The 24,127-nt window shown below is 43.4% G+C and overlaps 1 protein-coding gene across 1 annotated transcript in view; it reads right to left on the bottom strand.

The window, feature by feature from the left end:
- The window catches only part of TTC22 (tetratricopeptide repeat domain 22), a 304,817-nt gene extending 283,310 nt beyond the window's left edge, over positions 1-21,507 (bottom strand). The window contains exon 1 of the mRNA XM_069642120.1: positions 20,821-21,507. Coding sequence (XP_069498221.1) covers positions 20,821-21,387 — 567 coding nt within the window. The 5' untranslated portion in view covers positions 21,388-21,507. The remainder of the gene's footprint in view (positions 1-20,820) is intronic.
- Positions 21,508-24,127: the final 2,620 nt, after the last annotated feature.

Genomic DNA, 24,127 nt, shown 5'->3' with positions numbered 1-24,127 from the left:
TCGACAAGATCTCCCCTGTGGCCTACAAAATCCACATCCCCAAAGGTCCTTTGGCAGCGGGGGAAGACAAGTGGGTCCACATAAACCAGTTGAAATGTTGCCATCCCAGGCACACTCTGCAACAACTGGAGGAATCCTCTGGAATCCTAGCGGGTACTGTCTCAGACTAATTCAGTTCCAATCATAAAACATACCACATCTAGTCTCTAAAATATTGTGATTTGCATGAAACTGTCTCTTAGTTATACTGTTTTTTTTTCAAAATAAGAATGTAATGTTTCGTTATGATGAAATGCATATGCTGCCCCACTATCTCAACAGTGGTGGAAAAACGTCTATGAGTAGGTATTGCCGCTCTTCCTTTGTCGTCCTAGGAGAAAGAAAACCTGAAGACGGGCCAAGGAGGGCGATCCGGAGACCGGGAACGAAGATCCAATGGGCCCAGTGGACCGCCCAATATTCACATCAGGACCGGCGAGGAGAACCCATCGATCAGTACCGGATGGAGAAGAAGATGCTGAACTGTGCCATCTACAGAGTAGGAAGAAGATTATGCGGACAGACCGGTGCGTGGGTCAAAACCCTTGGGCACGCGACTCCCCATCTACTCAAATTCAAAGTTCAGTCGCGTGGGGGGGGCTTGTTGGGTGTCCTGACCCACGTTTAAGCTATCATGCCACAACATTTGGTGCTGTGGGCTTAGAAAATTCAAGATGGCGGAAAACCCACATGTGCGCCGAAATCCAGGAAAGCTGCGCAGTTTGTGCGCACACCAAAATGGTTGCCTCACTTGCCACCCACCAGTGCGAGAATGAAAGGCCGGGTTGCCATGAGGGAAATGGGTTGCCAAAGGAAAAACAGTAGCGCCGGTTAGCTTCAAAGCGCTTTAAAACCACCATTGGACTACCCGCACAGTAGTCTGAAACCATTGGGAATGGCAATGCTGATTGCCAAATGCAACCTAGAATTGTTGGGAATTCATTTTCTTAAATCCCAAAAATGGGTGCAGTACCCTGTAGTCACCACTATCCAAAAGCCGGCAGTTTAAAACCACCCTGTGTTTCTCTGAAGGCAGGCTCAAACTGTCTATTTTAAACATTGCAACACATCTAAAAACTCACTGGACACCAGCAGACATTTGGTAGAATGGAGTGTTGTGTGCCTACAAAATCTGGGAAATGAAGATCCCAAAACAATGCTTATAACAAAACTGCTATGGAGTCAGCAGTTTAAGTTGCACTGGATTTAAAGACACTAAAATCGAAAATGTTTAGATTAAATGAGTGACCTATGTTTGGTGTCACATGCCTTTGTAACTGTTTAAATGTCATAGTTTTAAACTTAGAATCAGCCTTCTAGCTGCATATGTGAAAATGTTTAGTTTTATTTGAATGCAGAAACTGGGGAACAGAAATGACAGCTTAAAGAGATTCCAATTTGCCTGGCAACTACCCCCATCAGGAGTGAAACTTGAGTCACAGCTGTGTTCCCAGGCCTAGCTGCCCTTTTGCTGCTCACACTAAGGATATGCCATCTATCTGATAATTGAATTACCTGTGCTCTGCAGGAGAGTGAACAATGCAACTCCCTTCACCCAGGCAGAGGGTTTATTGAGAGGATCATAAATGGCTTCCTCTTGAACAATGAGCCTCTCCTGACTCAGGCAAAGGTTTTATTACAGCGGTCGTAAAATGTAGCTTCCTCTTGGCAGAAGCTGGGAGGAGCACTGCCTGTGAGAGAAGCTGGCTTGGCAGAACTGGATAAACCAGTATTTCTACCTTGTGCTGAGGGGAAACCACACCCCTTTGTAGCCAGAATATTGTTTAGAAAAAGATGAATAACTCATAGTACGGACATGTGAAAATTTTATAAATGACACCATAATTCTTGTGATTTTTCTGCCCACATTTTAAGAGGTTTTTCGACCCGGTGGCATGTTCAGGGGGGTTTTAGCGGAAAAGTGGATATTACTCTAAATGTATGCATGTTAAAAATCTGAAACTTCATCAGTTAATGTCCATACTCCCTGCACACATGTATGTAAAGTTGGGTCAATGTCAGAAAGTGAAAAATCAGTTAAAAAGTCAATTATGTGCCATTTCTGAATGCAAGCTCTTAGAAACAGCAGATTTGGACAGAGACATGGCTAAATTCAGCCACACCATGTATATGTAATTTCAAGCAACTGTGTAACTGTGAAATATGTCTTTTATTATCAAATATAGAATGTGTGCAATCTGACAGAGGAGTGTCCTATCTGCAAGCCATAAAATGACATCCCTCTGACTCACAGTTCATTCCCCAATCAAATAAGAAATGGAAGTTTGACCAATTAGAAGCTGAGAGAGAGGTAGGGTCAGTGATGCTAGAACACACCCACATTCTAAACACATAAAAGCAGACAGACAGGACAGATAGGGACCTTTAAAATCCATCTGCCGCTGGAAGCTCTGCCGGAAAAATCCATACTTTACCTCCATCAAACCTCCAGAGAGCCAGACTAGAGACTTCAATCTATCCAGAACTAGAGACCCAGACCAGAGAACCAGAGAGAGCTGACCCAGATCACTGTGAAGTGCAGAGACCAGAGGCGAGTTTAAAACCTGACCAGATCCATGGCGAGGCCCATTTCACTCAAGAATATAGTGTGAGTACCTAGAAAACTGTGCAGATCCGATCTCCTAGTTAAAATAATATAATTCAATCCTATTTTAATCTAAGTAGAACTGTCTCCTAACTGTCACCTGTCATTTGTAAAGCTGTCACTTGTCATTTCCTAGTTGCAAGCAGCACTTGTCTTTTTGAACTTTAAAATTTCAAATCTGAAAAACGACCTTCACAAAATCGCTCATATCTCCGCAACCGTTTGTGCTAGAGACTTGCAATAACTTTCATCTGAAAGGTTAGAATCGTGGCTTTCCTACGAACCTAGAACCGCATTCCTACTCATATAGTTTTACCGCAATCGCGGAACACGCATCCGCGAATTTTACCGCGATTTGCAAATTTCTCCACATGTAAAATCAGCTGCTGCTTGCCTTCCATTTGCCAGAAAACCGTTTGCCTCATAAAAACTATCCCTGAATCATTGCAAGAGTGAGCCTGAGCTAATATTAACTAGATACCACTCACCCTGAACCTCTGAAAGGGAATTAAAAGCGTTTCCAGCATATTTCTCATCCATTGCTAGCACATATCAAAGCATTTGCCTGTGTTTTCAAACTTCTGTAGTCTAAGCTTGCTGGGGTGAACTGAATTACAGTTGATTGCATTTCTGAGAACTGTGTGCTTCCTTCCATTTCCTTGCATTGCATCAAGGGGGGGAGGGGATTGCCAGAGAAAAGTGATTACATTGTTTTGTTGAAATCATATTGAGTATTTTCTATACTGCATTTCATTCATTCAACATTCCATCCATTTGAACTCTATAAAGCATTCTCTACCACATTATACTTCTGTACCTATTTACCACTGTGCTACCTTATCCATTTCATGTCAACTCCTTATTGATTATAGAGAAGCGTGTTAGTGCCAGATTCTCCGTTGTTAATCTTTATCATATCAGATTAAGTGTGATATTCAATTATTAATTTATTATAAGGTGTGACATATATATATCTATTGTTTAAATTATCAAATAAACCTTTTAACTTGCAAAACAGAACTACTTCCTGGCTCAGTGGGGTGAGGGGGATTCCAAGAGAGGGGTGTTATATAGGGGTAGTCATCCAGAACGCATGAACTGGACATAAAGTTATATCAATAAGGGTTTCCATTCAGTATCCCAGACTAGGCATTGACTTAGCTGTAGTGTTGAATTGAATCCTCTTACAGGAGTGAGGTGCCAGACATTCCTCCTCAACTCTGACATTGTGTAACATCCATATTTAAGGATAAATAAGTGCTATTGTTTTCGGCTTTCTCTAGGATTCTAGTTCGTTACCTGAAAGGCAAAATGAAACCGAACACTCAAACTAGGAAAGACAAGTCAGGTAGGGCGGTGATGTTGCACGATATTTTGGCTGCTCTGCTCATTTTCACCCCGAAAAGAAATACCATGTCGAGAGCTCAGGCGCTTCCCTTGCCACCTTCACCCCGCTCTCCATCTAAATTGAATGAGGGCGTGCTCGAGCATCAAGGAGGTGAGCTCTCGCCACTCTTATTGGACTCAGGGACTTCCCCTTGAATGCCTGTCCCTGAGATACGGCCCACTACCAAAACTATTCAGCAGGCTCTGTCCCCCACTGGCCTGGTAGATTCGTCTTTTATGGACACCCTCCCCTGCCCATTTCTGGTGTAGCAGAACTCTCGCTCCTGGTCCTGTCTCAATATCCTTTTATGCATGCACGTAACTCGTGAACGAAGCAGAAGCTACCAGACTGACGAAAAAGCGGACAACTTGCAAAACTTACCAAATGACGTGATTAATGACGCCATTAAGATATGCAAAGTAAATACAAGGATCCAAATTGTTGTACTGGTATACAGAAGACACCCCCATAAGAAATATAGCCCAATACATCAGAAATCACAGTACAGCATAAACACATCCAGGGGTCATTCCTTTAAATTTGAATAAGAAGACAATAAAATCCAGTCCTGAGGAAAGCATAAGAAGAGCCACACCAACAGCTGTTCACTTCCATCTTATGCTGGAAATACCAACAGTGTCGACTTGCAATATGCATTGAAACAACAACAACACAAAGCCACTGTTCGCTAAACCCTCACAACTTCACCGCATGGTTCAAGTGTCTGCTGTTGAGTACCATATGATTATTAATATGTTGTTTATACAGCAGCCCAGATAAAACAACTGAGTACGTATAACAAATGTTCTTCATGTTATAGTGTTGAGACTGAAATCAGGTTTTTTTTTGTTATATGATGACAAATAAAATTGTTTTTTACTGTTAATTTGGTGATCTGCTTTATGTGAAATACAGAGTAAATTAAGGTGTCTGTCAAAGTGGAGTGCACAGTGCTCATACCTATAGGTGTAAAAGGGAGCGGTAGCCTGTATCATATATATATATATATATATATATATATATATATATATATATATATATATATATATATATATATATATATATATATATATATATAGCTCAATATCCTTTGAGACAGGGACGGGGATGGATGCCTCCTTTCACTTGGCCAAAGAGCCAGCCACAACGCCGGAAGAAGGGATACATTCAATTGGCTCGGGAGGGCTGCAATATTCTATTCAATCGGCACTAAGGGAACATTCAAAGTGCTTAAGGGCTATCATTAACCAATTATTCAATCTCAATAGTGCAAGGGGAGAGAGGTTGCATGAATGCTTTGAAAGCCTAGCTCTTGAAAGTGTAGATCTGCATATACCCTCATGTCCGGAAGCCGAAATAGCAAGAAAACTCTAGATCGGGCGGAGAAAACACCATGCCCTGCGCAATCCAACCTTGAAGTGAAGTCACTGACTGGAGTTGGCTTGCGTCATCCTTGGCTGCTCAAAATCGCAGCTAACATCAGGACTTGGGATCTTCAAGTGACTGCACTATTGGATGCTGGAACACGCGTGGTTTTGCTCACGTGCTCCAAACTAATTGGCTGGGAAATTTGACTATAGCATGTTTGCAGGAAACATGGTGGGCTGAGTGCCCTACAGTAGACGGCTATGAAGTTGCCTTAAATCCAGCTATCAAAAAGAAATTGTCTGGATTGTTGACATTTGTGCAAAGGAAGTCTGGTTATAAAATTCTGAAAGCGATTAACATATCACCCAACATTCAGAAGGAAGAGGTAAGTTTGGAAAACCTGATAAGAATGAACAAAACTATTTACACCTATATAACGTCTACTGGCAACACAGCTCCAGTGACTCAGCCAGCTTTATAGATCAAATTACACACTCGATAGATCAAATTTATGATCAGGAAGCGGCACCGAAAATTCTAATCTGCAGAGATTTGAATATCAACTGCTTAGATCTACCCCATAAAAAGAGAAACGTTGAAAACGCATCTAAGGCGGCACAATGGTGTGCTGAAATGGATTTGAGAAACTTCCATCTGATGAACGGCAATACACCGGGAGATATTCCACCACAACCAACCTGGAAGAGACAGCAACAGGAATCAATACTGGATTATTATTTTGCCTCAGAAGCTCTACAAATCCACGTCAAAGAACTTTGTGTGGTGCCAAAAACTGAAAGCGACCACAACTTAGTTCTTTTGAGCTTCCATTGTTTGCAACATAAGCAGTCAACATTATGGAAACATGATATAGCAGTTGAGCCATGCCGCAATAGATTAAGAATTAAAGAACAGGAAGTGAGAATGATTAACCATGCCTATCAAGAGGAAGCCGGCTGTGTGGAATATCAACATCTTCTAGCTATCTTCGCTGAAACTCAAGGTGCGAGGAAACAAACATTTATAAATAAATATGCCTTTGATCTTGACATTATGAAACAAAAAAAGGCAGCTAAGAAGTAAAATTAGAGCATATGAAAAACCGTATTGCGATGAGATCCTGGTTAACATCAAAAAGGCTAAACAGTCCTATAAAAACTGGCTGAAGTCACATCGAGCAATCATGCTACAGCAAGATGCTGAACTGATGCTTGCAAAAATACAAAACAAAAACACTGGTCAGTTTTGGGCCCTGGTTAATGAGCAAGAGGTTTCGCAGTCTGCACTACAATCATGTATGGTCACGGAAGCTGAGTGGATAAGGCACTATGAACAGCTATGTAAAAAGAAAGGAGATTCCTGTGACCCAGAATTGCCACTCCTGGCTAGGTGGGATTTGCAATTTGAACGTTCTGATATTCTTGAAACCATCAACAGAATAAGTACATCGCGTGCGCCAGGCCCGGACGGGTTAACCAACTTTATCTTGAAAGAAAATCCGGAAGCCTGGGCAGACCTTTGTTATAACTTATTTGACGATATCACAAGTGCATGTACAATGCCAACATCCTGGAAAAGTGCCCTAATCATACCTGTGTTCAAGAAGGGCAATCGTACAAATCCAACAGACTATCGCCCTATTGCACTACTGGATGTCCTAAGCAAGATTTACGCCACGCTCCTACAACGCAAACTTCTAGCCTGAGCCATAGCTATCAAGCACATTGACCAGAGGCAAACAGGATTCGTTAAAAGAGTGGGCTGTAGTCTAAACCTCCTAATTGTCAACATACTGAAGATGGATGCAATATGAACTAGCACTAAGATCTACCTATCCATAATTGATCTATCTCACGCATTTGACAGCATAGATCGTGAGAAATTATGGATAAAACTGTCAAATTGGAATTGCATTCCGAGCTTGTTGTTGGCGATAAAGGACCTACACACGAACACGGTGATAAGAATACGTTTGGATCGCCTAGGCAATCTATCTGCCTCCATCCAAATCCGTTGTGGAGTCAAGCAAGGATGTCCTTTGGCTGCAATTATTTTCAATTTATTTATCTCCGACATTGATCAGGCCATTGAGAGTCCTAGATCATTTCCACCAAAAATAAATGGAGAGCCTATAAGCCATCTCCTATATGCAGATGACTTGATATTATTAGACTCAACACCTATTGGCCTCCAAATAAAATTGAATGCACTGAACCAATATATAAGAAACAATGGGTTGTGCATCGATGCGTCAAAATCAGAGATACTTATTCTGGAGAATTTAAGTGGCCAAAGGAAGAAACGTCACCCAAACTTTCGATGGCATATGGAGAAATCTGTGTTGAACACCACAATGAATGTGAAATATTTGGGTATGCAAATAAACTCAAACATCAATGACTCCCCGTGGGTCGAAATAACGAAAAGAAATGCCATATTCTAGCAGTTCAAGCTACTGTATTAAATCGAAAATATGGGAAATACTCACTGCTACCAGCGCTGGCTTTCTATAAACAAAAAGCGGTCCCTGTTCTAATTTTTGGTGCAGAGTGCGCATTTGGCTGCCCAGAAGAACTTTGGAGCTCGCTTGAGAACATCTTTTAGTCTAGAGTTTTGTGCCTGCCCAAGGGTACGCCCACTGATTGTATCCGACACAAACGCAGCTTGATATCTATAAAAGCCAGAGTGTGCTAGAACATGCTCTCCTTATACAGGAAAATCACGTTGACAGAATCTCCAATACAGTTTAAGATCTTGCAAGCTTCTACTCACTGTAACGAGAACTCAGTCTTTGTTTTATGGATGAAACGATTCAGCGATATAATGTTAGATCTTGACACAAGCTGGAGACTTTGCAAGTAAATCCTGAACATGCAAAGCAAATGTTATGGAGACGTGACTGGTGCTCAACTTGCGATCAAAAAAGAAAACATCGAATAATGAAAAATGTTCCACCTGAGAAAAGAGCATATAACGAAATTCAAAATTTCTGGAAACTATTTCCGGATCTCCATCGAAGAAAGTTGTATATGCAATTTCGTTTAAATCTGTTTAAAACGAGAGAAAAAAACAACATATGGGCAGGCCCCAACAATCCAAGTGACCAATGTAGACTTATTCTGGAGAATTTAAGTGGCCAAAGGAAGAAACGTCACCCAAACTTTCAATGGCATATGGAGAAATCTGTGTTGAACACCACAATGAATGCGCAATATTTGGGTATGCAAATAAACTCAAACATCAATGACTCCCCGTGGGTCGAAATAACGAAAAAGAAATGCCATATTTTAGCAGTTCAAGCTACTGTATTAAATCGAAAATATGGGAAATACTCACTGCTACCAGCGCTGGCTTTGTATAAACAAAAAGCGGTCCCTGTTCTAATTTTTGGTGCAGAGTGCGCATTTGGCTGCCCAGAAGAACTTTGGAGCTCGCTTGAGAACATCTTTTAGTCTAGAGTTTTGTGCCTGCCCAAGGGTACGCCCACTGATTGTATCTAACACGAACTCAGCTTGATATCTATAAAAGCCAGAGTGTGCTGGAACATGCTCTCCTTATACAGGAAAATCACGATGACAGAATCTCCAATACAGTTTAAGATCTTGCAAGCTTCTACTCACTGTAACGAGAACTCAGTCTTTGTTTTATGGATGAAACGATGCAGCGATATAATGTTAGATCTTGACATCAAGCTGGAGACTTTGCAAGTAAATCCTGAACATGCAAAGCAAATGTTATGGAGACGTGACTGGTGCTCAACTTGCGATCAAAAAAGAAAACATCGAATAATGAAAAATGTTCCACCTGAGAAAAGAGCATATAACGAAATTCAAAATTTCTGGAAACTATTTCCGGATCTCCATCGAAGAAAGTTGTATATGCAATTTCGTTTAAATCTGTTTAAAACGAGAGAAAAAACCAACATATGGGCAGGCCCCAACAATCCAAGTGACCAATGTAGACTTTGTAAAGCTACTGAGGAAACCCTGACACATCTAACATTATTCTGCCCTTCACTCAAGCAGGAAAGAACGAAACATCTGGTAAGATTTATTGAAAATTGTTCGACACTAACTGCTCTAGACTGGTGGCAATTAATGTTCGACGAGACCGACAGGGCATTGACGATTACATAAACCTTTTTCATTGAAGAAATATTGCTACGATTTCGTGCTGTAAATGAGGAATTGTAAGAAGCTGTTTTCATCCTTCAGCTCTTTATATGAGATACGCTATAATGATGTGAGCCATTCAAAGGAAGATCAAGATCATACTTTACCTCTTTTACATGATGCCAGTTCGGTCTTTTTGGAAGAGTGTGTTGATTTTAGTGAATTAATGTGGATATCATTTTATGGATGATTTGTATTTTTTTTCTCTCTCAATTTTTTTAAAGGTTTGTAATAAACCATATAAAAATAATTTAAAAAAAATAGCAAGAAAACTAAGAGAAGGCTCCACAGTGAAATAAATAAACAATATAAAAAACAAAAATTGTAATATCCTGTTTTCGCCATCAGAAACTGCAAGACAACTTCAGGACAGTACTGTGCCATCACAAACTACAACCATTCTAATGGATAGTTCCAACCAGACTAAAAAGGGGCGGAAAAGGAATGAAGCTAGAGATCTCTCAAGAACGAAAAAATCAGCCCCCCGTAAAGGTATGAACAAACCCACTAGAAATTTGTGGCGAAATAGGGTAAGGGAGAAGATCGTGGACTCTCTTGTTAATATTAGTGTTCATCAGTTAGTGAGATGGAGGATTGCATTGAAATATCAACAAGTGAAAAAATGTATTTTGAGGTGAGAGGGGGGTAATTGCCCTAGAACTGATAGATTACCACAGGGCCCTCTTACTGAGGCCACGGATTCCCTTACAAATGCAATGAAACAAAGGGAAAAAAGAAAAACAAAACAAATCTAATTTGTGGAATGACTCTTTAAACCATGATCCGAAAAAGGGAATCTATAACCTGTTTACATGAAAAAAAGGTAAAGGGGAGGCTGTTGAGGATTCTGGGATGATAATTGACCCTAAAACCAGCGACCACAGAGCCAATGAATTTAGTACTAGTGTTGAACTCGGTCCTGAAACAATTCTCGAGACTAATTGCCTGAGAGAGGACCAAATGTGTACCAAACTGATGATGGAGAAAACAGTGAAGAACACAGTGAGCATTATATGATTGATCAGTGGGCCAAAACTGCACCATCCACAATCGAAGATGACTCTGGTGGAAAAATTGCTCCTCCCAAAAGGGGTAGAGGGGATGCCCTTGAATCATTTAATGTTAGCTCAAGCCACTGAACCAAAAATAACTGCTGATGCATTAAGAAATCGGCGGTCTGAGATATGGGTGCACGAGACGATGTAATCAAAATGCATCAAACAGCGCCTAAGGGGCCGAATGGCAAAATCAGAGTAGTGTTTGTAACGACTTTAGGCTTGGGGAGAAACCAGCACTAAATTTGGCTGGTACTCAGCCTATGAGGGAGCCGAGGATGCCTAAATCGGTGTTTAACAGTACTTTAAACACTGTTCGATGGAGACAACCATGCTTCCCGGATGATCCTAGTGTGATTCTGCACTATATGTTTGGGTGTGGAGGTCTGGACTCTCTGAATAGGAGTATCAGCGCTCCTAAATGAAATCCCAAGTCTTAGACGTATTACCAGCGCAAACATAAAACTGGTTGATTTCATCCACCCTAACCAATATGATCATGTCCGTCTGGTTCTTCAATCCCGTACAATCAACAACTCATTATTAGCAGAGGTAAACCAATTTAATAAGTAAGGATATGACCTCCTAAACTTTTGGAAACAGGACGGGGAGGTGGAGTAGGGGGGTGGGAGTCATGCACAGGGAGAAGAGCAAGACCATAATTGGAGCTGGCTTTCCCTTAATCTACGAGATTCCATCTCCCAACTTCAACACCTAAAAACCCACCTTTAGCCAGACCCATAAGGTTTCCTTAATATCATGGAATTCTAGAGGCTCATCCAATGTATGCACTTCTCCAGAATTATGTTATTTGCTAACTCAATACTCAATAATATACACCCAAGAAACATGCTCTCCTCAGAGATTAGATGGTTTTGATGTACGAACAGAACTAAGGGTTGAGAGGGAGGCCGGCAGGTGGTTTGATAATTGCCATAAGAAATGGGGCTGATATTGTAGTAAAAGAATGTGAGTTTTGGCTGTAATGTTGGAGTTAAAATTAAGATCACCATGTCAATTTATCTTGCTCCTAAATATGTATTGGAATCCTCAATCGAATCTCTATGTGACATTAAGATAGATAAATGACCTGATTGAAGAGTGGCTAGTCAATACACCATGGGCACAGATAATTATAGCAGGTGATCTAAACGCGGAAATCTTGAAGCATGGAGTACACGATTCTGCCCGTGAGTCGGGTTTAGGATTACTGACCCCTGTCCAATTAAATAATCAAAATACCATTCCGGGCGGTCACCCGGGGTGCAAAAGGAAGACACTTCAGGGACAACTTTGGCAGGAAATGTTTTCAAATTGTGGCCTTTATTCTGTAAATGTACTCCAGGATATAGTTGCGGACCCTACCACACAGTCCGATGATAAGCGGATATCAACTATTGTTTATATATTCATGTCAAAATCCCTATTTGATCTAGAGTTTTACATAAAAAACACCAATTTTAGTGACCACAAGATGCTGAAAGTTATTCTTCTGTTAGCCTCTGTGGGGGGGGGGGCGCCCAGGAAACATTATAAGGTACCGCTCACTGTGAATAATAATGAATGAAGAATTGTCTGGCATGAGGGGAATGTACTCAAACTAAATACCTTATTTATGGCTGATTTCTGTGCCTCTAGAATGGAAAGAAAACCGTCCTTATGTGCACATACTTGCTTTGGTCCCTTTATCGAGTCACTTATCAAAGAATCTGTGAAGAGAGCTCTCCCGAAACCAACAAGTTAAAGGCATAAGTATGGTTTCGACAGTAGAGTGCAAGGGAAGAAAACAATGTGCCACAAAGAAATTTGCCAGATATTGAAAAGCCGTAACTCAATTCAATTTAAGCATGAGGCGGTTAGGAAGGCAAAACAAAATCTGAAAAATTGGCTAAAGGGACATCGAACAAGTATGTATCAAAATGACAGCGAACAAATGATTGCTGCGTTAAAAGATGGCAGCAATTTTGGGTTTTGGCAAATGGCATGGAAACCACACAATCGATAGTTCAAACCAATACTATCTAGGAGGAGGTGTTGGCAGGGCACTTTGGCTCTCTTTACGAACGAACGTAAGAACCAGACACACTCAGATTCGGAAGGCTTGAAAGACTGTGCCTGGGATGTTAAGTTGACCATTGAAGATATCTAGAAATTAATTAATAAGGCCAGTTCCTCCAGAGCAGCAGAGCCTAATCAGCTAACAAATGCTACCCTTAAAGGGAAACCTTGACTTGTGGGCTAAGACACTATACCTTCTATTTAAGGGCATCATTCCGACTAGGTGCGTACCATCCTCCTGGCACATTTCATATGTGATCCCAATTTACAAAAAAGGCGACAGGTGTAGTCCTACGAATTATCGTCCAATCGTGCTATTTGACGTTGATACTAAAATCTTTTCTAGTATCGTCCTAAAGCATGCAGAGGACTGGAATTATAGGAATGATATTCTCGCGAGACAGCAAACAGTTTTTAGGAAACAAGTGGGCACTGGCACTGGTGGGCTCTTAGTAAGCACTCTGCCTTCGGTTTAGTTGATATAACTACACTCTGACGGAAATTAAACAAATTAAACAAATTGGGCAGGCCAGGAGGTGTCTCATCCTTATTAATCCATCTGCATGAGGGGTCACAAATCCAGGTTCGTCTGAATAGTGAGGGTATTTTATCGCACACTATATGTACGTCCAATGTCCTCTATCAAGGGTGCATTTTTGAACCATCCTTATTTAACCTATATATGGTTGATGCTGGCAAAATATTGGATGAGGCAGTGTGTGTGCCGCTGAAGACTGAGTGGGTAAAAGTATGCTGGTCATCTTACGCGCATGATTTCCACCTATTGGACACCTGGTAACTGCATTTAATGAGTACATTATATCTAATGGTCTGAAAGTGAATCCAAAAAAAACTGTAGTGAAGAGGCTAAGCAGACGATCCTCGCCAATTGGCTTTGTGCAGTTTTTGAATCATGAAAAACTTGTCATTAGGACCTCCATGATGTATTTGGGGTTCCCCATTTTTAATCAACCAAAAAAGTGCTCCTATCGTAACTATCTATATAAGAAAGTAAACAAACAAGTCACACAACTGAAAACAATTGATAAGAAATATGGCACATTTTCAAAGCTTCCATTGTGTGGTATGAACTGCTTCCAGTTTGGGCAAGGTACGAGATGAACAAATTGGAAGCCCTGATCTTGCGCTCCATTATATACTGCCTACCAAAGTCTGTCCCCTTCTTAGCAATTAGATACGAGTTGGGTCTGCAATCTGTTGAAAGCATGGTGGAATGGAGAAGGTTGTCCTTGTGTCGGAAACTCTATACTAGTCTGACTAATACACTATATGCACTATTAGGTAAGGGGCTACGTCAAGGTGTGCCAGAGATAGGTTTGGTTTTAACGTTAAAAGAAGAATGTGTCCAGTCACTTGCAAAATTGTGTTTAACAGTTGAAACTCTTCTGCTACATCCACTAAGGATGAAAAGGCTCCTTCAACATAATGACTGGGTTAGAACAATGGATGCAGTATTGGCTTACAAAGTGTACATCCAGCTTGTCTGCTATTAAAAAAAAAATGAGATGCTTTGAATCTTACCTCATAAGATTTCCAGATAAGAATCGACTATACGATTTTATGAGGGTCAGATTTAACGTTTTGAGGACAAGAGTGATTATGTCGATACAGGGTGATATAACTGCTGAAATGTCATTCTGTAGATTGTGTAAACAGGACGATTGTAAGGAAACGTTGTTGCATTTGTTGACAGAATGCTCCGCTATTAGGACGGAGCAAATTGATTGTTATAAAAACTTTGTTCTGAATCAAGAAAGAGTCTATGTGGCTACCTTATGGCTAACCCATTGATTTTCCCCAATCGGTTTTAATTGAAAATCAGCTTGGTCTCTGCCCAGACTATTAATAATTTGCCAAAATGATGTGGTGTTACTCTTACATAATGCCCCAAAATAATTTCTGCATCATTTTGAAATAACATTGCATGGGACAAGCGACTCCCATTACAATAAGCTTGTCTACGTTTTCTAATGGCTGACAGTCTCATAATTTGTGCATCCCGCAATTGGATATTAAAAGCCAGAATCTTGTGCCTTAACTGTCATTTTTTACTTTTAACCCTATTATCAAACTTATGGCGATGCTTAATCGGGTGGAGTTGTAGCTTTGTCTCAATTACCTTAAAAATATCATTCAGGAAATGTTCAAAACTGTTGGTATTAAAGGTGTGAATCGTGCATTCCATAGACGAAGAGTAGAGGCCAGCAATGTTCCCACATGTTCATTCAGCGTGGTAGCTTTCGTTTTATTCCAAATGACCCGGTTGCCACCTAGTCCTACAATTAGTCCGGGGACAACCTTCTCCCTCTTTTTAGTCAGTGGGGTAGTACATTTTGCAGAGATCATATCATGGTCACTCCATTCAAATGAAATCACCATGAATGATCTACACCTTAAATACATGAAATCATTCATGAACATATAGTCCAACGTGGAGTATCACAGCCCTCTTGTAACGCTCACCTGATTCCCACCGAGGCGCTGATCCCGGCTGGGCTGCTATCGTTTCTTCAATTGAGAAGCGTAGAGCTTGGACGACTCTCAGGACTGGGCTTCCTCTTATCGAATGTCTGACTTGTAGGGTACGTTTTCTGCAGGTGGAAGAAAAAGGGTTAATCACCGTTTGATGGGATTCCTTCTCCCACCAATCGCCAGTTTCTCCCACAGCCTAGCTTTCTACTTGTCTCGGCGAGCTCTCACCTTAGGCGTATAAATGCTGAGCTCTCCATCCGGCGTCTGGTGCAGGGGTGCGTGGATTCCAGTTACGTCACTGGATGAGTTCAGTGTTGAGGCTCAAGTCTTTTGCGGCCTTAGTTGTGGCACTGGTGCTGGGATGCCGAAGAGCGATGCCGCCGTTACTGCACGAGCGGATGCCTGTAAGTATACTGTAGTCTTTAGGCTTTAAAAGATGGGCACCTCAATAATGTCCCTTTTCCTTTGTTTCAGGCCTCGGGATGCTGTGGGCGTAGTTTTCCGTTGCCGCTGCACGTGCCGATGCACGTAAGTATAATGTTCGTTGCCCGCTTTTAATGGCACCTCTAAAAATGTCCTTTTTCTAGTTTTCAGGTGCCGGGATGCTGCGGGCTTTATATCCGTTGCCACTGCACGTGCTGATGCACGTAAGTATAATGATCGTTGGCCGCTTTTAATGGCACCTCTAATAATGTCCTTTTTCTAGTTTTCAGGTGCCGGGATGCTGCGGTTGATGCGGCCGCTTCTGCGCGTGCAAAAACTGGTAAGTTAAGATGAATGCGACTGCCTTCACCCGAACCCCTTTTTAATGATGTCCTTTGCCTTTCAGGTGCAGAGAAGCTGCCGAAGAGAAGGCCACGGTTAGCTCCGTTGCAATCACGGATGGATCAGGTAAGCGGGCGCGGCTGCGAGCGAGTTGCACTTTTCTAACCTTATGTTTATTCTTTGCAGGTTTTGCCGGTGACTGGATTCCGGGATCTGCTAAGTATTGTTCTGTGTCTTTCTTCATCCACAGGTTGCTGCGCGGAAGCTGAAGATGACTCTGGACCTGGAATGCAGGAGCCGACTTGCTGAGCGTCCTGCTGCTACTGCAGAATAAGGCGAAGCACGTGTTTTCCATCGGGCGTGGTTTAAATAGCAGAGAAGTGCTTCCAGTGTGTGTTCTTCCACCGGTTCCACCCAGGTAAGAAAAGAGTTCCTGAATGGAGGGAATAGTTCCTCCCAGCCCTGATGGCTGGGGACTTCAACCAGACTGGATTGTTCTGGGTAAATATGCAGCATGGTCTGCCTCAGGTAAGTCCACCCAAGCATTATTACACTGTTTATCAATATGAGCCTGGCGCCTATGGCGCCGGGGCTGAAACCCTTCATGAGCCTGGCACCAAAGGCGCCAGGACACGGTCCAAAGGGCCCCTGTAGGGGTCTGCTGGGTCTGGAGTACTGGAAGACGGGTCTGCTTCCGAGGGCGCTGGGCCAGTCCTGGCCCCTCGGGAGTAGCGCCCATGACACCTCTACACCACGCAGGCTGATTTGAAATATTACCCCTAAAAGTTCCATTTAATCTATGTAAACCAAGGGCCTCCAAACATTTTTGCCATTTAATTCCATTATTACTTTTCATAGTATTAATTATTTCGCATGTAAAAAGAGCTTGGGTGAGGAGGTCAATGCGCATAAGACTTGGGTTTTTGATTATGGGGAGCATTTTGTAGGCCTTGCTGGGAGTTCAACAAATCTGGACGGCTAGGGTGTGAGGCATTTCAGTCAAGCAAATTTCTAGTGTTTTGGCAGCTCTCCCGGCAGAGTGGTGCACCTCTCTGTACCACCAGCAGTGTGGTTAGGGCTTTACTGAGTATATATTATAAGGAGTCATGACATTTGCACCTAGAAGCACTTGTGTCCATGCGCGTCATAAATGACTTATCATATTATATCATTAATGTACCACATGGCTGACCTGTTGTGATTTGTGGGAACTAAGTAGTACAGGAAAAAGACATGTGCCTAGAAGTCTTCTGGAAGACATTTTGCCACTTGGGTGCAAATGTTCAGCTAGTGCAGAGTTGAAGATGGGTTGGTATATAAGTAAAAATATTATTTAGGAGTTGTGTGTCCAATCAACATTTCTGCATGCCATTTCAAAACTAAATGCAAAACCTAGGTTGTGTGTTTGGTTACCTCTTTTAGTGAGTCCAAAAATGATCTGGTACAATCCTAGAGCTCTAAGTAGTTGATTTTCAAGCACACCTAGGGTATTCGTCCAAAGGTTAAATACTTTTGCAATTATGAGATTAATTAATTGATCTTTTATAACAGGCGTATTACCGGTAACCGATCTCTAAGGGCGGGGCCAGGATTTGACCTGCTTTTTGTCCCTGAGCTATCCTGCCAGCCCATGAATGATTTGGATTAAGTGATAAACAACGCAGGTGGGGGGCTACTGGTCGGTAAAGGTTTGCCAGCCAGTGGTAACGGCTGAGCAAAGCACTGGATGGCATCACTGGGGTATGTGAGAGAGTCTGCAGTTGCTTATGATGGCAGCTCCTTGACATGTGAAGCTCCATGTTACATACATGTACTACTCCAGGCATATAACAGACTGCATTTGTTTAGTAGCAGCATTTGCACATGTAAGGCTGTGCCTTACATATGGTGACCACACTAGGTATATGAGATATTAACTGCCATTGGGTGATATTACTGTGGCAATTTAACCAGCACTTGGCATATGCCTTACAAGATTTCATGCATAAAGGGATTAATGGTCAGAAGAAGGAAATGTAAGGTTGCACTTGGTATAAGATTACAGCACATACTTAATTGGCATCAATGGGGAATTTGGGGCTCCAGGTTGCATATGAACTAAGCACCTAGACATGTGAGGCTTTGGCTTGCATATGGTGTGCTATGAGTTATTACATGGCATTAAGTGGTATTTCTGAACAATATTAGGCTACAGTTGTGCTAAAATAGCAGCACTCACACATGAGGCTGTCCCCTACATATGATGACTCGACCAGGCATATGTGATGTTAATTGGGATTCAAGAGCAACTCTAAAGCATATGATGCTGCATTTAACATGATGGTAGCACCTGCAAATGTGAGGCCGCACCTCACATAGAGTGGTCAAAACAGGCACCTGAGACATTTACTGACAATATATTGGAATACGGCGGAAGCATCTTGATATGTACTGCCAATTATGGCCAAGCCACCAAACTTGCAGGAGCACATTTTAAAGCCCCTCATGCATCCAACATTAAATTGTGTACTTTCCCACAATTATCCAAACCTGCCTTGGAAACACAACCTAATTTACACAAACCGTAATGACATATCTGCCTCCTCCCTTTTACAGAACCATGGTCCACCACTACACAGGACTGACATGCATGCACACATGCTATACAAAAACTTCTCTTCCCCTGCTGAATCCCTGTGTTCCTTTGCATCTATTTCCTGATTTGCCCTCTCCCCCTCATTCATTTTTTTTCTTCCAGCAGACTGAGGTCTGCATCCCCCTGGCGGTGGCACGGTGTGCCACACTGCGGACAAGCTTAGGCGCTCTAAGACTATTATGTGGTGATTTGGCACCCTATAAAACCCTATTACATAATATACTTGGCATATGAAGCTATACGGTGGCAGTATTCGCTGAAAGTAAGCAGCCCTTGGCACATTACAGTAACACCTGGGACTGGGGGCTGTATGAAGCATTCATGACTACACATGACGTGAGAGGTATACCTAGAAACATATGAAGACAGTGCCCTGGCCTGTGCTGGTTTTGTATCCCTGTCATACCAATACCTCACCCATGGCATATCAAGGCAGCACCCTACTTAAAATATGGTTGGTAACTACAATAGGCATCTTTCCGTTTTAGAAATCATCTGCTGGTTTATTAATCTTAACCTTAATTAAATTCAGATTTTTTTTACGTCTGCAAAATCACGACTTCTTGTGATTAAATCCATCTCATGTGACGCCATTTCCTGTCATGCCACCAGACATGAAGTGTTCGTTTCCCTGCCACAAGCATTTTGGTCAACTGGCATAACAGAGCGCTGCAGGTTGTGTTTGAATTATGCAGAAGGTATTTAAGAAGCGAAAGTGAAATAACATGACATTTGCCATCCTAATGACAGAGCAGGAAGTGACACCGCTTGATATTTGACCCTGGTGATTGGCCCAATAAGTCACGTTCACGAGCATGTGTTTGTCCTCCTCAAAGTGATTTTGTTGTAAATTAAGACTCTTAAAATGTCTTAATAGAGAAGCATGAGTGAGTAATTGATGTTGGAGTTCACGGGATGGTGATCTCTTGCTCTGCCAAGCAGTTTCTACAGCAACTCGCGTCATCTGCTCGCCTGAATGCGGAAGCAATCGCGTGCTTGGTTGTACGCCGATGTGCACGCCTTTATTTGAATACCTGTTTAACCTAAGACCACAGTTTAAAAACGCCCCATGCAATGATCTAAAAATATAGAAATAAGACAAACACTGAATTTTGTTTTAAAACTTAAATAATTTAAAGGTTATTGGGGCTTTGAGCCCTCCAACATTTATAACCCCAGAAAGGGTGAATTCCCCGGAGTAAAAGTGTGAGATTTCTCTACTTCTCTTTAGGCTCTAATAAAGGGAAGATGTGTTTCTCATGTGGGAGAAGGAGAAGACAACTTCAGGCTGAAAAGCCGTGCGCCCCCTTTAAAGAGTGGAAGAGTTGACAAAAACAGGTTACGTTGCCACTTAATATTTCCTTCGTTTGAACGATCTTGAAACCCTCAGTCAGGGACGCAACCATAGAAAGTGCGAGACAGACACTAGTGTGGATTTCAGGTGTAATAATAAGGCATTCCTTCTTTGTTGCACAATGTAGATGTATCGCAATCTCATTTACAGTATGTTTGGAGGTCATGATAGAAATACAGTATAAGCATCATTATCCGGGATCATTGGCGGGCAGCCAGATGGCGGATAAGCAAATGTGTTGAGGTGGTGTTCTGGTGGAGAGTTGAAAACCAGCGCAAAAAGTCTGCATAGTACAACGCCAAGACAATTTGCTCAGTTTACTGGCTCTCTATCACCTGGACACTCGATTATCCAATTTGAAAACTTTTTAACCCACTTTCTTTTGTGAATTGGCCTGTTGGATTACCGGCAATGGGAGATGCCGGTTAATAGATCACTCTGATTAATAACATGCCAGATAATAAAGCTTTGACTGTGCTCAGCAGAATGTATAGGCGCTCTCCGATAAAACAATAACTTTCTTACACACACCTGTGTATACTGATAGCTATCTCTCTTGGACATCTATGTCTATATAAGAACACAGCTTGCTTTCATGTTGTTGCTGTTTTGTATGTGTGTAATTAACAGTTGATAATATTGCACAAATCAATGGCAGTTATTTTATCAAACCTCGAATGATAAAGGCTAATTCTGAAGGGTTTTAACCTGTGACCTGCAAGATGCACACACATTTCTGTGGCAAGCTTATTAACTCATTAAACATGTCAGAGATTTCGTACAACCCTCTCATCCTCCCCATTTCTATTTATCATTGGTTTCATGAATAATCATTTTCAAGTGGCACATCATGTACCCACTTCGAATAATTACAGAAAACCTCACTGACCTCTTGCTGGCCGTGAGCAAGGGCCTTGTCGTACAGCTTGATGCCAGTGGCCAATTTGTCCATCCGGTCCTCTTCGTTGACTGAGCCAATGTCGAAGGCATAGGCGTAACCCTGCTCGGCCAAACAGCGTGCCGTCGTGCGGCGCGGGTTCCCCTCTGCGCCCACCTCCTCGGCCTCCAGGCTCATGAGGTAGGACACCTTCTCCGCGCACTCCGAGCCCTCTTCCTCCTTGTTTAGACGGTCGTACACATAGGCCAGATTGGCCCAGGCGTTCAGGTTGTTCGGGTCTTCCTGGCTGATATTGAGGAAAATCTCTTTGGCTTCTTCGAACTCGTCCAGGTAGAAAGCGAAGATGCCAAGCAGGTTCCTGACGGCATACTGCTGGGAGCCCGTCTCGAACTCCAGCTGGAACTGCAGGCTGTCTCTTTTCAGCATGATGTCCCTCCTGCGGAAGTGCGCAGGCGTGCAGGACTCAAAGTTCAGATTCATTTCCAAATGAAAGTGCCCCGGGATGTACTCCATCTCGTCGATTAGCGTGGCAATGTCCACGTCTCCTGCTTCCTCCATTTTGGAAGTGTTGGGGAATCCGGAGTGGCTGCTCGGAGCTTCGCTTTGAGGGTCCCTTGCCCTGTGCACTGTCACACGCTGCCGTCCTGTCCTTCTCTCTGGAGCCTGTGCGCGGATTCTAGTCCTTCTGGTTTATCTGATTCACACGCTGCGGCCTGGGAGGAGCTGCCAGAGGGAGCGGCTGCTGCGCCCTGCCTGCCTGCCTGCATGGAGTGTATGCTGAAAGGTCACCATTGATGAGACTAGAGCAGGTTGCTGAACCTGATTTCACGCTGTTCCCAGGCCGACCTCGCTTACTATTTTCCCCAGAGCACTTCTTCCTAGTAATCAGGTTGAGCTTTTATTCACTCAAAAGCAGATGTTGAAATCACCGAATAGAATGACAATTGAAACTATCTTTGACAAAGCCAATCAGGCTGGCTTTTTGAAGTGCATGTGTTATTTTTTTCATGGGAACATCGGCGAATGGATGCATGGTTTGGATGTGTTTTTTTTATATATAGTATTTGCAGTTTCGGTGTATTGTTTGCACATATTTAGGGCCTGATTCATGAAAAAAGTGCGCATTGAACACAGGAAGTCTGTGTGCCGAGCGTGACTCTGCGCGGCCCTACACGCAAAGTTTCCAATGCGCGCTCTGCGTATATATAGATTCAATAGTGCATTTCAACCCGACCCGCAACAAAAACCTGAGCTGTGCAAGTTACGCCCACAACACGCCCCCACAGGACCCAGAAACATAGCCATAGACCAACCTTTTCGCAGACCTCTGCGTCCACCTCTGACCCAACATCCAGCACCCAGGCCACTCTGTGCGAGGTCCCACATTACTCTGCGCGAGGTCCCACATAAGTAAAGGCTGCACCCCAGATACTCTGCGTGAGGTCCCACATAAGTAAAGGCTGAACACAGGCCACGCTCTGCGAGGTCCCACATAACTCTGTGCAAGGTCCTACATAAGTAAAGGCTGCACCCCAGATACACTGCGCAAGGCCCCACTTAAGTAAAAGCTGCACCTCAGCTACTCTGTGCAAGGTCCCATGTAAGTAACGGCTGCACCGCAGTAAAACTGCAAACTGCCCCCCCCTGCTCCCCGCGCACCCAAACTGCTAGCACATACCCCGACTACAAAGCAGTCCCCTCAAGCCCAGACACCACCCACCAGCCCCCCTCACCTCCAACACTACCCCCAGGCAGCCCCTCAGGTCCTCAAACAATATGCCCGCCCCCCCTCAGCTCCGACACTACCCCCAGGCAGCCCATCATGTCTTCACACCACCCACCAGCCCCCCTCTCCTCCGACACTACCCCCAGGCAGCCCCTCATATCCTCAAACCACCCACCAGCTGCCCTCACCTCCGACACATCCCCCAGGCAGCCCTCACACCACCCACCAACTGCCATCACCTGCGAAACTACCCCCAGGCAGTCCTCACACCACCCACCAGCCCCCTCACCTCCAACACTACCCCCAGGCAGACCCTCAGGTCTTCACACCACCCACCAACCCCCCTCACCTCTGACACTACCCTAGGCAGTCCCTCAGGTCCTCACACCACCCACCCGACCCCCTCCCCTCCAACACTACCCCCAGGCAGTCCTCACTCCACCAACCAGCCCACCACACCTCCAACACTAGCCCCAGGCAGCCCTGCAGGTCCTCACACCACCCACTAGCCACCCACACCTCTGACACTACCCCTAGGTAGCCCTGTAGGTCCTCACACCACCCACAAGCCACCCTCACCTCTGACACTACCCCAGGCCAGTCCTCACACCACCCAACAGCCCCCCTCACCTCCAACACTACCCACAGGCATCCCCTCAGGTTCTCACACCACCCACCAGCCCCCCTCACCTCTGACACCACTCCAGCCTGTCCCTGCCACATTACACCTTACCAGTACAATGATGACCAACAACCCACCTGACCCCCACTGGCCTGCCTCCAACCTGAAGCACACCGGCCACATGTTCTCCCCTGGCCTGAACAAAAGGGGGCATTGCTACAGAATCCATGTCCATAGCTCATCCCTGGACGCCCTGGTACATCACACTCACTTGCAGAGCAAGAGGACAGCAGAATGTAGTACCAGCCACACTGTGAATGCACCATGTAGCATAGTAAAGCAATGTCATGCAATGTGACTTATCATTTTCCACATGTGACATTGCAATAGCCTCAAGGTGATGTAGGTGAATGACCTAGGAGGACACAAGTCTAAGACATCAGTGATCGGACAGAGTCGCATGCAACGTCTATGGGCATAGTAGCATGTAAAAATCAATGAATGAAGGGAGTCAGGTAGGAAGGCATAGCAGTCAAAGCCCCTGCAAAGAACACAAGTTGAACAGGCATGTGTTTGTGTGATGTGGAGGATGTCTGAGAGTGTGGGAGCCGAGGAGAAAGATGATGTATGTAGCCAGACACAAAAAACTCACATCACTCAATCAGGATGTATAAAAATACAGTTATTTAATTATGGCCAAAACACACTATAGAAACATGACTACAAGCAGGTAGACGTTTCACACAGCACTATCAAACTAAATACATGTATACATTCACTTTGTTATAGCGCATACTACATATCAGAAACTACTGCAAAGCAAAGGTTGGACAAGTATTATGCACCTATGGTCTACAGAGATGTTCCCTAACTAAAATTGTCCAGCCCTAAATTGCCTGGGGCCTTGTGCCCAATAGTTCAGGTTACAGTTCTACAGAACTTAAGATGCA

Source organism: Ambystoma mexicanum, chromosome 1q (genome assembly GCF_040938575.1).
Source record: "Ambystoma mexicanum isolate Mex_15411 chromosome 1q, UKY_AmexF1_1, whole genome shotgun sequence".
Taxonomy (NCBI): domain Eukaryota; kingdom Metazoa; phylum Chordata; class Amphibia; order Caudata; family Ambystomatidae; genus Ambystoma; species Ambystoma mexicanum.
Note: the sequence above shows the minus strand (reverse complement) of the source record. Positions and strands in the feature narration are given on the sequence as shown.